Consider the following 14,250-nt stretch of genomic DNA (forward strand, 5'->3'; position numbering starts at 1 on the left):
GTGGGGAGCACAACCCCCTTCAGGACAGGTTGAGCAATTTCCTGACTGGGCCCAAAGCGAAATTTAGAGCATGCAGGTGTCGGTCACTGAAACCACACATATCCTTTTTGACCTTTTGAGCCTTTCAGCAGCGGTTGCTTCCACTCAAGGTTTGTCCTTTCCTTAACACTGAGAATACTAGAAGGTTGAATCCTGGTATCCTTTGTATTCATCCTTTCCCCAATTGTTATTATATTTTCAACGTCAAAAATGGCGCTCAGTAAAAACTCTGCAAATTTTATGACAGCTGAAATGCAAGGACGTTATACCCGATCAAAGAGAGGCATTTTAATGGGATTCTTTCTGTGCCTCCCAGTTATATTCTTTCACCATTACTTGTATTCCCACCATCTCTTCCTTAACTCACCTTGTGCCATCTAGTGTCCTTGCCCAAAAGGTCCAGCGAGAGAACAGTCTGTCTCCATTATGGACCATGTTTGTTCATACATTTTTTTCCTCTTTTGGTGGTTGTTCTTCCAGCTGTGACTGCACGAGCCTTCTCTTTCAAGAATGTGGCAAGCAGGGTCTGCTCTCCGAAGCCAACATGAACAACCTCATAGCCAAACGGTAGGCTTATCTAGCTTTGCACAAAAGGGGCTATAGGCTAGGTGCAGGGGCAAAGGCGCAAATAGTGGTTGCTTCAACATTTCTTGAGCTTCTGCCCCTTAACTTGTGGGGAAGAGGAAAGGAAGTTCTTGGCTGCCTGACAACCATCTTGAAGACGTTCCCCCAGCAGCCGTGCATTATTCTCAGCTTCTCTAAAACCATGGGCGAATGCATGCGATCAACTTATCAAGTGGTAAATGCAAGGAAGCTTGCCCATTTCTTAAATGTAAGCTTAAAAGTGCAAGTGTACACAAGTGACTGTGGCAGGCTGTGTTTTAATCTGTGGCTGCTGTGGCTTCAGCTTCATTCACTGACTTTGCTGCAGTGGAGGGAAGACATCGCCCTCTGTGCCTTGCGGCAGTGTTTTGTCGCTAGTTCTTTCTTTAGGGAAGTGGATGGTTAATATATTCCCACAATCTTAAGGGTTTATTCATACTGATAATAGCGATGTTGTTTCAAAGAGGCCAGTGAAACTTCTCGCCCTGTCTTTCAAATTTTCTTTCTCTTAAGGGGGAAAAAATACAGCTTTTTATTTTTTAAAAAAGATTGCATTTGGTTTTAAGCTGGCAAAGTCATTAAATGCATTGCTTTTTAAGCCTGCGAAGCATCTGCTGTGCTTAATTTCACACCTTTTAAACTGGTTGGTGGTGGTGGGGGAATTGTATTCTCTCTCCCTCCCACCCACCTCTCATCATAGCACAAACTGATGCCTTAGCAAATAAACCCTCAGACACACTGTAGTAAGCTGTCCAGTGCTGATTTAGTCTTGTTTTATTAATATGGATTGGGCAAGGATGTACGTAGACTTTTCCTTCCATTTTCTTTCAGTTTCTGCTCAGGGTATCCAGCCACAAACAGCTTGTGAGTAGGAGTTCTGTTTGCATATTAAAAGGTTGCTCCTCGACAAAATACACTAAACTTAAGTTAATAATTTTTTAAAAAATTTAAAAAACAACCTATCAGAGGCTGTAGATATTTCAGCATGTTTAAATGATAAACAGCACTTGGAATTGATATCTGAACTCTTAAAAAAAAAAACCTATGGTAAAAAAGCAGGGGAGACAAAAATCTTGCTTTGAAAGACAGCAGTAGCTGTGAAATGCTGTAACTCAGGGGCTGTCTTCCTTACTCCAGGTCATATTTGCCTGTCACAGATTACTAATACAGATGACCAGTTTATTAAGTTGGGACTGCAGGCCTTCTTCATCTGTTCTTCCAAAAGCCCCAGAACTTTTTGCTCCCCCTCTCCTTGAAATCCTTCTATTCTAGCTTGTCATTGCAAGAATTCTGTAGCTAAGAAATAATAGTTCCCGAGTTTGCTTCCCCACCCAACTCCTCCACCACCCTCTCAGTTGCATTTCCTTTTCTGCCATGTCCTTTTCAGATTGTAAGCCTGGAGACAGGGACTGTCCTGTCGCCGACATAGCGAGATGAGCGCCGCAACCCCAGAGTCGGTCACGACTGGACCTAATGGTCAGGGGTCCCTTTACCTTTACTTTTTTAAAACAAAAATGTTTCAAATAAATAAGCTGTAAATGTGGGGGAGCCTAGCCACATGATACAGTCTTCAAACTTTAGCACACATGAGAATGAGCCACAAGTGGATGGGGGAATCCCACCACATTTTCCTAAATACAGACTGGGGATGGGATACCTATGGTTCTCCAGATGTTGGACAACCATTTACATCACCCCCTGACCGTTGGCCACGCTGGCTGAACCTGATAGAAGTTGGAGTCCAAAAGCTTCGAAAGGGTTAAAGGGTATAGACAAAGCAAAACCATGGTAGAAAACTTTACCACTCAGTCAGTTTGTCATCTGCATTGAGCCCACGGAGACTAGGAAGTCTTGTTTCTGAGAACCCACAGGTTAAATATGCAAGTTAACCTGAGTCAAACTCTCAGAAATTAAAAGTTCATTGCCCTGAATTTTCATCAGAAGCTTATAGATATGTGAATTTTGTACTGGTGGGGTGGCCCGTATAGCAGAGCATACCACTTTCATTAAAGAGCTCTTTACCCTCTTATTTCAACTTTGGGTATTTTTCTTCTGACCTCACCCAGGACCGCTGATCGGGAACATGCGCCACGTTTAAAGTCTCCTGAGAATGCTAACATTCAACCCAACCCAGGCCTCATCCTGCGAGCGGAGCCCACCGTCACCAACATCCTGAAAGTAGGCACTAACCTTGTGATGGAATCTTGAACACAGAAACTGGAATACCTTTATTATTTTTAGTACTGCTGCTGTAGTAGTCTTTGGTGCTACTGAAGCCTAGACCAGGGGTAGGCAACCTAAGGCCCGTGGGCCGGATGCGGCCCAATCACCTTCTCAATCCGGCCTGTGGATGGTCCAGGAATCAGTGTGTTCTTACAAGAGTAGAATGTGTCCTTTTATTTAAAATGCATCTCTGGGTTATTTGTAGGACTTGCCTGGTGTTTTTACATGAGTAGAATGTGTGCTTTTATTTAAAATGCATCTCTGGGTTATTTGCGGGGCATTGGAATTTGTTCATCCCCCCCCCCCCAAAAAAAAATAAAGTCCGGCCCACCACAAGGTCTGAGGGATGGTGGACTGGCCCACGGCTGAAAAAGGTTGCTGGCCCCTGGCCTAGACACACTCCTACTGAACTCGGTGGGCCTTAACCTCTGTGTGGACATGCACAGTAGTTGTGTTTTGAAATGATTATGTTTGGCTATCTTCCCTTGAAGTTGCTCAGAACAATGTTTCATCTCAGAGCTGTTATGAGATTAAGGCTACAAACTGAACAACCCCACTTACCTGGAAGTGAAGCCCACTGAGTTGCATCCAAGTAGACATGGTTTGAATAGCACTGTAAATTAGGTTGAAAGAAGGTGTCTTGTCTCTGGCTGATAGCAGAGCTTCACAACTGGGGATTTGAACCTACGCCTTGCATATCAAAGTGTATCAAATGATTCAAGGCATTTTGGGGAAAGGGACAGGGTACAAAATATCTTGGGACAGTGGTCAGCTGATGGCACAAGAAGCCACATGAGTAGTTTGTCTGTGCTTGTATTAGAGAGAACACAGTAAAACACACACTATTCTGCTGTTATGTCACACCCATTGGGCTGTCACACATAAATCTGTGGTGGCTTTGCCCTCTGGGACAAAGAGTGACACAGGAATTGGGGGTGGCACACCAACATTTACCAAGTTAGCAAATATTGTGATCCTAGACATAAGGTATCTGAAAGTATGGTTTATTGGAGAAACAACTACCAGTTTTGCTACTCTGAAGGTTAAGTACAGCCAAGCACATTTTTACAAGGCCTGACAAACCTTTATTGAATGTGTAACCAAAGAAACAATGGGTAGACCCTCATCTGAAGTATACAAATGCCACTGGAAAGACATCTAAGAACTAGACTTGGAAATGCAATCCAGATATATCTGTTAATTCTCTGAAGACTTCTCTATGTATCTTGTTACCTTCTTGTGTGTCTTGATACTGCTTGTAAAGACAATCAAGACAATCTATGGTAAGTTACGCATTCTGTGTTTCCCCCCTCTTAGTTGGTGCTTTGTTAATGTGTGTTGATTGATTGTGACTTAGTCATATTTTTTCTTTTTAAAAGAACGGAACCGGAGACATTTCTGTGTTAATTCTCTTTCTAATATTGGACAAAGCCTTCACATTCCTTTTAGCAATCGATAAATTTTCGCCTTTCTTTAGTTCAGGGATTCCCAAGCTGTGATCTGCGGACCACCAGTGGTCTGCTGTCTTCATTCAGCTGGACCACGGCATGTCCGCATTCATCTTGATTTTTAATTGTATTTTTATTTCTCATATTGCATTTTTTTGTTTTACAATTTGAATTCTGTGAAATGGTGATGAATACCCACGGGCATGTAGTTAAGTTGCTAAGAACTGATTTCTCTTTACACAATTCTCTGTAGTTTGTTCCCTGCCGGCTACCAATCGGGAACCTTCGTCGACTCAATTACTTTCTTTCTTTATTTCTCTGCTACTCCAGACAATGGATTCAGATCACTCGAAAACCCCAGAAGGGCTGCTGGGCGTCTTGGGACATATGCTGTCTGGGAAGAGCTTGGATCTGTTGTTGGCAGCTGCAGCAGCTACAGGGAAGCTGAAAGTCTTTGCCCGGAAATTTATCAAGTGAGTGGGTCTGGATATGATTGGCCACTGCCTCCTTTCAAGTTGGGGAGCTGGAGGCTGTCACTACGGTCACAGAGCGTGCAAGTGCTAAAACACCCACCCACAGCTCGGTTGAACTTCTGCTGTTCGTTAGAGCTGGAGCACACACAACTGGCCAATTAAAAAAAAAAGTCTTTATTAATAGTAAAATAAAAATAATAAAATAAAGTAAAATAGTAAAAATAAGCAATGGGGTATTAGCTCTGTCCAAGGCATGATGGGGAGCAGCAATGGCTGGGAAAAGATAGACATAAGTGGACGGGAAGGAACACCACCAACAGAATAATTGTCACACACAGGAGGAATAAGGATATAGTTTGAATGCTTCACCTATAGATTTATAAATCATTTAATGTGTTAAGATGAGCGGATGTTGTTAATATTACAGTTGTTGTATAACGGATTGTTATTTTGGATGGAATGTAATTGAGATGAATAAGATTTTGGAACGCAGAAAAGTAAATCATCAAACCATTAGTTCTAGCACATGTAGGAGGCCACCCAAATTTTATAATTTGACATTTGAATGATTGGGATTAGTAATTGTACTGTGATTTGGCATTGTTATAATGAGGCTACCATTGGATTATTGTAATTGAAAACTAATAAGAATTATTTGGGGGGGGGGAGGTAAAAATAATGTGAAGTAAAATAGTAAAAATAAAAGTAGCAAAAGAAAATAGAACAGAACAGATAAACAATATGCTCCAAGGCTATAGTCTCACCCAGCCTTGCACTTCCAGTCCTGAACTTGGGAGAGGTTGAGTGTGTTGGAAGCTGTACCCCACCTGGCTTCTGTCTCCATAGGATTCAGGCTGTTTTTAGATCCGCATCAGCACTTCCAGGCACAGTTCAGTGGGGGAACTATTGCACAAGGTGTTGGAGTAAAGCGCCCCCAGCTGTTAACAACTTAACCTCCCCCTGTAGAAACAATGAGACGGGTTCTTAGATTTCACATAGATGGGAAACTGAGGTGGTGGCCGAAGCCTTGGTAGCATGGTAGGCTGACCTATCCCACAGCAAGAGCAGCGTGAACAGTGTCAGATCAGCAGTTCCCATTAACGTTTCTCTCCCCAGACATCTTGTGAAACACCAATCATGACATGACATCACTGCATATTGTGTTCCTCTGCCCTGGGAGTTGGGAAACTGGAAATACATGTTGACATGGTGACTTAGGTGTTGTTGGGGCGGCCCAATACAGATCTGCTGCTTTCAATGGCAGCCAGGTGGCTTCCCTAATGTTTAGCACTGGCCTTGGATCTAAGCCTTCAAGCCCGTAAGCCAATCTATCCTATCAGAACACAGGAGCTATATGTATTTTAGCTGTAAGGCTGTTTTGCTTTACTGAATTCCTGCCAATGACAAGAGATCAACTCCCTGTCTCCATTCCTCTTCTTTTATTCCACAGCCCATCCCCAATTCCATGTACGGCTGCTGCATTTTTTTCTGAACCCATTTGGGTCTTAGCTGAAGGGGCTATTAGGTAGCCGCTCACGAGGCTGTTAAACCTCCCACAAGTGGCTATCTTACAAGCACACTCGGGCCTTTCTGTACTTGAACAAATCAAGCAAGATTGTGGGGTGGGGGTGGGGGTCTTCTCCCACCCGTTATTAGAAGCAAACAATTCTCCTGCAGGGTAAAGACAGATTTGTTTTTGATGTTGCTGCCAGGAGGGGGAACCGGGAGTGGGAGGTGGGGCTGGACTATCTTTCGAGCCATGTGATGGTAGATTTCTGTCACAAGACTCCTGTTTGAATAAATCTACTCCACTCCTCCACGTATAAGCTGCAAGCGTGCGAGCTCTAGCGCTGTGGCTATGTGTAGTCCACACAAGTGTGGAATATGATACCGAGTATGTAATTTGGCATCCTATGTGAGGTTGAAAGCGAAAGGCTGTGTCATACCAAAAAGCAGGGCTTTCTTTCAGCCAGAACTCACCGGAACTAAGTGTGTCTGAGTTGGTGGGTTCTGTCACCTATGTGGCGTGTTCCGGCAGCTCTAGCACTGCAGTATGGTGGTGTGTGGCAGAGGCTGTGGGCGGCACATCTGTGCGGCAGAGGGTGGTGGCATAAGGCTCCGGTGGTGGGGCAAAGAAGAGAAGCTTTCTTAGGCGATCCCACCCCTAACAGAAGCTCAACAGCTTGGGTGCTCCTCCTCTTCTATCTAGAAAAAAAGCCCTGCCAGAATGTCAAAATGTTTGCATTATGGGAACTTGGCTTGCTAGATGAGCCACATCTGGGTGGGAAAGGCCTGAATCTTTTCCAAAAGAGTAAAGGCAGGCTAAGGCTGCATCCATACTGTATATTTTCCGAGCATATCTAAAGCAAGCCCCCCCCCCCAAAAAAAATATGGGCACTGTAGCTTACCCACAGCAGAGCTACAATTCCCAGCACCCTTTACAAACTTTAGTTCCCAGGATTCTTTGTGAGAAGAAATGTGAATTAAATGTATAGTGTGTGCACAGCCAAAGAGGAGAAGAATGGAGGCGGGGAATGGCTAAGAAGGTTTCACCTTGATTTGATTGGTACAAAGAAGAAAGGATGGGGCAGCACCCAAATTCAAGTCCCACTTGAGATGTGCATTTAGTCTTGCCAAGTTGCTGTCTTGGTTCTTTTTATCATCTGTAGAATGGGAATGATTGCGACCTACTTTTTAAGTTCGCATTGTGTTTCGCACAGCAAGGTGATCAACATTTTAGAAAGCAAAAAAATAAATATGTGGGGGCAGTTATGATACTTGGTTTGGTCCCTTACAAAATAAATGCAGCCCTAGCTCATTTTTTCCCCTTTTCTGTTCCTTCACCTTTCATTTTAGGCTTAATGAACTTACCAAGCACATCAGCGGAGAAGGCTGTAAGTCCCTGTTGTCTTGCTTTATTTCTTTTCTTTTCAGTCTGATGTTACTGCAGCTCCTTCCTGAGGCTCTAGATTTTTTTGCGTGTCAACTGAAAAGTCTGGAGGGGGTGGGGAAGAGTTGAAAGTGAGCCATGGTGCCTGGCAGCGTAGGCAGTGCCAGCGCAGCATTCCTGATGCAACAAGGGGGGCATTCAAGTTATGACTGGGGTCTCTTTGTCTTTTGGGCTACCACGTGCATCCTCCCGTTTCCCCACCACCCCTGAGAATAGTCACTTTGTGCTGCTTGGTGGGGGACCTCGGCCCTGGGAGGGGAAGGGTTAACTTGCAGCTGTGAGCTTGCCCTCCCTCTCCTCTCCCCTTCCTTTCCTCCCCACAGTCCTCTGAGCGTCCATACAGCTCAAGTCCTTTGGATGGAGTGATGTGTGTGAATCCCACTTAACCCAAGATAAGGATTCTGAATGCGTTTTGCATGTGATTAAATGCACAAAAGACCCTCTGACCTTCCACTGGACTGATGGGAAAGGGAGCTCTCTTTAGCCATTGGCAGTTTTTGTTTCCTCCTTGTTCGTTTTTCAAGATGTTTGGAATGCTTTGAAACTGTTAAGCTTGGTCACACCCTCAAAAGGGTTTAATAAAAAGTTAGGAGCTGGAAAGAGGGGCCGGAGTCCGATTTTCATTAGGGATGTCCATTGCTCTGTTCCTGCTGCTTTCTATGATTACTAGAAGGCCAGTAAATAGATAGGGATGCAGGTGGCGCTGTGGTCTAAACCACTGAGCCTCTTGGGCTTGCCGATCAGAAGGTTGGCGGTTCGAATCCCTGTGACAGGGTGAGTTCTTGTTGCTCTGTCCCAGCTCCTGCGAACCTAGCAGTTCGAAAGCACACCTGTGCAAGTAGATAAATAGGTACCGCTGCGGTGGGAAGGTAAACGGCATTTCCATGTGCTCTGGTTTCCATCACGGTGTTCCATTGCGCCAGAAGCATTTTAGTCATGCTGGCCACATGACCCGTAAAGCTGTCTGTGGACAAACGCTGGCTCCCTCGGCCTGAAAGCGAGATGAGCACCACAAACCCATAGTCGAATTTGACTGGACTTAACCCTCCAGGGGGTCCTTTTTAAATAAATAGGGGTTTTTTTTGGGGGGGTCATTTATATATGCATATTTGGAGGAAAGGCAGAGAAGAAAGATGCATGTACCAAAAGCCCAGTCAACAACACTGTTTTCAAAAGATGTCTAAAAGAAAGCAGGGTCAAGCCCTGCCGGACTTCTCTTGGCAAGGAGTTCCACAGGGCAGGGCCAGCCCCAGGCTAAAGGCGCAGAAGGCATATGGGATGAGGGACTGCCAGAAGCGCCCCATCAGAGGCTGTCAGTGATCAGTGTGGGACGTAAGGACTCAGGAATGGAAAGAAACCAAAAAACACAGAGCGTGAGAACTCCTCTTGTGCCAGTACAACGAACGAGAATGTAGTTGCAGAGCACTTCTTATGCACCAGATGTCGTTAATGGTCATAATAAATTACTGATATATCTGTTGTTGTTGTTGTTGTTGTTGTTGTTGTTGTTGTTGTTGTTGTTGTTGTTGTTGTTGTTGTGTGAACTTATCGTTGTGGGTTTCCTCCCACTTCTCTAGCCAAAGCAGCATCAGTCAGAGCGCTTCTCTTCGACATTTCCTTCCTCATGCTATGCCATGTCGCCCAGACCTACGGCTCTGAGGTAGGGTCTTCTCTACGCTGTACAATACGGGGGCAAGGGAGAGGTAATGGTGGAGGAGAGGTTCTCTGCATAGGCACAGAGATGTAAGTAAAAGGGGGTTCTTCTCTGAACACGTCCAGTGTACCTTCCGAGCTTTCCACTCTCTTCTCCCCTCCCCCTGTGAGGAATATTTTTAATTTGCTTTGAGTTTTGTCGTAAGCCACCCTGAGAACTTGGCAACAGGGTGCCATGAAAATGCCATAAGTAAGCAAATGGGGTGGCCAAAATCCTGACAGTGAGAGCTTATTCCAGGCACGGGAAACCAGGTCCCATGTTCATGCCCTGCATGTGTTGTCCCTAACCTCTCGCTCACTAGGTGGCGCTGTTGCTGTGGTCGAGGGCTTCATGATGGCTCTACCCTGCCCACCTCCTTTGGCCGTCTCTCTTTCAGGTGATCCTTTCTGAAGCTGGCCCACCTGGGGAAGTGCCTTTCTTTGAGACCTGGATGCAGACCTGCATGCCAGAGGAAGGAAAGATCCTCAACCCTGATCACCCTTGCTTCCGGCCCGATTCCACCAAGGTGGAGTCTCTAGTTGCTTTGCTCAACAATTCGTCAGAAATGAAGTTGGTGTAAGTAGCTGTGCTAGAATAGCTTTGCCTAGGAATTGGTGCGCTAAAAATAGCGCGCTGGAGGTTCCCACCTCTCCTGAGTGTCAGTCGCTTTCTTCATGCTGCAGGGCTGTTCATTGTTTTCTCTGTCCATGCCATAGAGCGGATTCCTAAACCTCTAGGCTTTTGATTTCTTAAAGCAGGTTTCTAGTCCTCATGGTTGAACACAGGGCAGGCAGCCTCAACAGAGCTCTCTGATAGTTAAGATGTGGATTTTCTGTGCATCCTTTGCTGCTCCTGCCTCCTTCCTTATCCTGTGTACATGGTTTCACCAACATTTAAGTTTGGTGCCAACAAAACCTGCAGATGGTGCATAATTCTGCTTCTGCTTACTGGGGGAGGGAGAGACTGGCGCTCAGCCCTCTGCCACTTAGAAATCTTTGCTCAGCCCTCGCTTTTGAGCTTTTAGCAGGTATTGCTAATACACTTTCAAGAGAAGAGGAGGCGGGTTTGGAATGGGGGGAGGGAATGGCTAATGATCTCCTATATTACTGACAAGTTTTCCCCTTGATTCTTTCCCTCCCTGTATATCTTTGCATCTGAGCAGGCAGATGAAATGGCAAGAAGCGTGTCTGAGCATCTCTGCTGCTATCTTGGAGATCCTGAACGCTTGGGAGAACGGGGTTCTCACCTTTGAGTCCGTCCAGGTAATGACAAAGAGCAGGCATTTCTAGTGAGCCTTGTATACAAAGGAGATGTGTTGCTGTTCACCTTTTAAAAGCCCACCACCATTCAGAAGCAAAAATCCGAATCGGGAATGGTGCAAAAACATTCTGGGCTGTACCATGCAACAGGGAGGCTGCGTGTTTCTCCCTTTCTAGAAAGAGAAAACTGTAGCAACAAACGCACTACACAATCCTGATGATTTGGTGCTTTAGGCTTGTTCTTTCTCTTGCATCGGTACATATGGGATGCATAGAATTGAGAGTTGGACGTGATCTTACAACTACTGCTGCAGTTGCAGTATGTTTGGTATCCAAACCATCCCTCAATGAATGAAAAGTAAAAACTCTAGAGTCTCAACAGCTGCCTTCTTGCCTTACTTTCCCTCCTCCTCCTCCTCCTCCCTTCCCCAGAAAATCACAGACAACATCAAGGGGAAGGTGTGCAGCATGGCCGTGTGCGCTGTGGCCTGGCTCGTAGCTCACGTCCGTATGCTGGGCTTGGACGAGAGAGAGAAGTCATTGCAGATGATCCGGCAGTTGGCAACTCCCCTGTATGCTGAAAACACCCTGCAGTTCTACAGTGAGAGGCAAGTAAGAGTCTGGGTAGCAGAAAACAGGGTGTTAAGCTAAGGGTTTAAAATGTGGGGTAAAGGCTGCATCTGCAGGGCAGGATTACCTGCTTGTATTCTGCTTTGTGCCCCCGGTGCGTGTTCTGCTTTTTTGTATGATTTGCATGCTGATATCATGTCTCTCATAAAAAAAACACTGAATTAAGCATCCTGAAAGATCAGATATAACTGGGAGGCGGCCCAGGCTTTTTGCTGCATGGAAAAAAAACCCCAGAGCAAATACTCTTTGGTTAAAGCATAGTGCTGATAACGCCAAGGTTGCAGGTTTGATCCCCTTATGGAACAGCTGCATATTTCTGCACTGCAGGGGGTTGGACTAGATGATCCTCAGGGTCCCTTCCGACTCTACCATTCTGTGATTCTATGGCTCCACAGGCAGTACGGGCAGTGAGCAGTTGATCAGCCACGTCGGGCTACTCTGGCTACCAGGCCGCACTGCCGCTGTTCTTAAGGTGGCCATCCTGGGACAAAAAGAGCATCAGAGGGAACCTGCAATGTGAAGCTGCTGAATTGCCACTCATTCATCTGGGTCTGAATGGAGACAATGGTTTCCTGTCCCAGTGCGAGGGTTAGATTTACACAGCAGCGCTAAGATAATTCTGTTATTCCCCGATCACTGCTGCTGTGAAGGGTCATTTTGCAAATATTAAGCTCTGGTCAAAGACTGCTTCAGCACATTCCTTAGAGCCTCAACCCGATGCCTTTAGTTGACGTTTTGCTTGGAATTTGGGGGCATCAGCAACTTGGAGCCTCCGAAGAAGCCTTGATAAGGATGCAGGTTTAGGGTGGTCATACTTGACCCTTTTTTCTCTCCCCTGCCCCCCATCCAGAGTGGTGATCATGAGTTCAATCCTTGAGCACATGTGTGCTGATGTCCTGCAGCAGACAGCTGCGAATATCAAGTTCTCAGCCACAGGGGTCGTCACTATGCCCTACTGGAACTTCCTTCCTGCCAAGAAGCCAATCAAAGAGGTGCTGATGGGCGTCTTCTCCAAAGTGCTGGAGAAAGGCTGGGTGGACAGCCGCTCCATCCACATCTTCGACACCCTTCTGCACATGGGCGGAGTCTACTGGTTCTGCAACAACCTTGTCAAGGTACGGGGCACATGCAAGTACTGTACTTTTTCAACAGCTAGAAAAAAGACTTCACCTATTGGAGGCCTTACGTTGTAAATGGTTTTCCTGAAATTGTTGTGGGTGTCATGCTTTAGTAGAAGATGTGGGTTGTAAATGCTTAATAAATAAGTGGAATAGCTTTGCTTTTCATAAAACAGGTTGCTTTACCTAAGTGGTCAAAAGGCTCTAAATTTGTTCTGAAAACCCTCACCTACTCTCCTGCAAGGCAGAAAAGTTTTTTTCTGCATTCCCAGTTGGCTGAGGCAAGACTGAAGCAGAGAGAGAGAGAGTGGCTTGCCTCTAAGTCACCCAAGGGATTCTCATGATGACGCCATGATTTGGATTCTTGGCCTTACCGTAGCTCATTAGCAGCTACATTCAGCCTAGATGAGGATACTCGGAATTGCAGTCTCTTGATGCCTGGCCTCAGCTGCATGCCTTCCTATATGCATATTTGAGAAAGACCTGTGAGCTAATTAGGAATAGTCAAGTCACATAATTCTAAGCTCACTCCCCCCCCCCCCGATATATTGCCTGTTGTTGTTATTATTATTATTAATAATAATAATAATAATAATATCTTACACCCCACCCATTTGACTAGGTAGCCCCAGCCACTGTGGGCAGATTCCAACAGAATATAAAAAAACCAAGAGGAACATCAAACATTAAAAGCTTCCCAGTACAGTGCTGTGTTCAGATGTCTTCAGAACATCTGATGGGAGGGCGTTACATAGGGCAGGTGCCACCACCGAGAAGGCCCTCTGCCTGGTTCCCTGTGGCTTTACATTTCACAATGAGGGAGCTTCCAGAAGGGCCTCGGAACTGGACCTCATTGTCCAGGCTGAACGATGGAGACAGAGACTAAATGTCCACAGTGATGGACTCAGGTGGAACTGCAGAGCAGACAGATTCCAAAGGTTCAGGACCATGACAGACGCAGCCCTGGGGGTATTTGTAGCTGCATGTAGTGGACTGAATGCCTCCTAAGTATATTCCCTGCTCTTAACCATCTGAGAGGTGGGCTTATGTAGGTCAAAATTATGCCTCTCTCTCTCTCTCTCTCTCTCTCTCTCTCTCTCTCTCTACCTACCCCCTCCACTTCTTTCTGTTGGGGATACTGCAAGAGGAATGTTTCTTCTGCTGTGTTTAGCTGCACAGTGCTTTTCTATGGGGCTGTTTCTGACCACTGACAAAGTGTGGGCGAGAGAGAGAGAGAGAGTCTGTGTGAGCTTTGTCCGCGGCCCTAGGCTGCTATAGGCTCCCAGAGTAGTTCGGCGCTCATGGCATTAAGCGAGGAGCGAATGTCGCTGCTCGTTGCCCCTATCCTCTTGTCACTTTCTGTCGTCCTCTCTTCCCTCTCAGGAGCTGCTGAAAGAGACACGGAAAGAGCACGCAATGCGGGCTGTGGAGTTGCTCTACTCCATTTTCTGCCTGGACATGCAGCAGCTGACGCTCACCCTCCTCGGCCACATCCTGCCCAATCTGCTCACAGACTCCTCCAAGTGGCATATGCTGATGGACCCTCCGGGCAAGGCTCTTGCCAAGTAAGAGATGAGCAGACAGGTGTTAATGAGCCCCAATTCTGTGCTGGTATGAAATCCACAAGCCAAAACTTGATGTGATATTAAGAACACTGGTGCCATTTTTTTTGCACAGTTTATTCAGTTTCTGGTTGCCCTGAGAAAGGGAAAAATATTGAGTGCAGAAGCTCTGTCTCCAGCTTCCTGGGAATCCTGCATTCCGTAGTTACCAGGTACTAGTGAGGTTACAGGGAACCAGGCAGAGGGCCTTCT

The 14,250-nt window shown here is 45.9% G+C and overlaps 1 protein-coding gene across 10 annotated transcripts in view; it reads left to right on the forward strand.

The window, feature by feature from the left end:
- MED24 (mediator complex subunit 24) overlaps positions 1 to 14,250 on the forward strand; it is a 51,039-nt gene that overhangs the window by 25,172 nt on the left and 11,617 nt on the right. For 7 of the 10 annotated variants that reach the window (XR_014001797.1, XM_081168642.1, XM_081168645.1 and 4 more), the window contains 11 exons: positions 520 to 606; positions 1,474 to 1,506; positions 2,709 to 2,820; positions 4,644 to 4,786; positions 7,643 to 7,680; positions 9,314 to 9,396; positions 9,827 to 10,005; positions 10,592 to 10,691; positions 11,121 to 11,296; positions 12,169 to 12,433; positions 13,820 to 14,001. Coding sequence is in view for 9 of the 10 variants with exons in the window: in XM_081168642.1 (XP_081024768.1) it covers positions 520 to 606; positions 1,474 to 1,506; positions 2,709 to 2,820; positions 4,644 to 4,786; positions 7,643 to 7,680; positions 9,314 to 9,396; positions 9,827 to 10,005; positions 10,592 to 10,691; positions 11,121 to 11,296; positions 12,169 to 12,433; positions 13,820 to 14,001 (1,398 nt within the window). In the remaining variant the exon portion in view is untranslated. The remainder of the gene's footprint in view (positions 1 to 519; positions 607 to 1,473; positions 1,507 to 2,708; positions 2,821 to 4,643; positions 4,787 to 7,642; positions 7,681 to 9,313; positions 9,397 to 9,826; positions 10,006 to 10,591; positions 10,692 to 11,120; positions 11,297 to 12,168; positions 12,434 to 13,819; positions 14,002 to 14,250) is intronic. The other 3 variants (XM_081168648.1, XM_081168649.1, XM_081168650.1) reach the window with 1 other exon arrangement.

This window comes from Podarcis bocagei (genome assembly GCF_964188305.1).
Source record: "Podarcis bocagei genome assembly, chromosome: 13".
NCBI classification, from domain to species: Eukaryota; Metazoa; Chordata; class Lepidosauria; order Squamata; family Lacertidae; genus Podarcis; species Podarcis bocagei.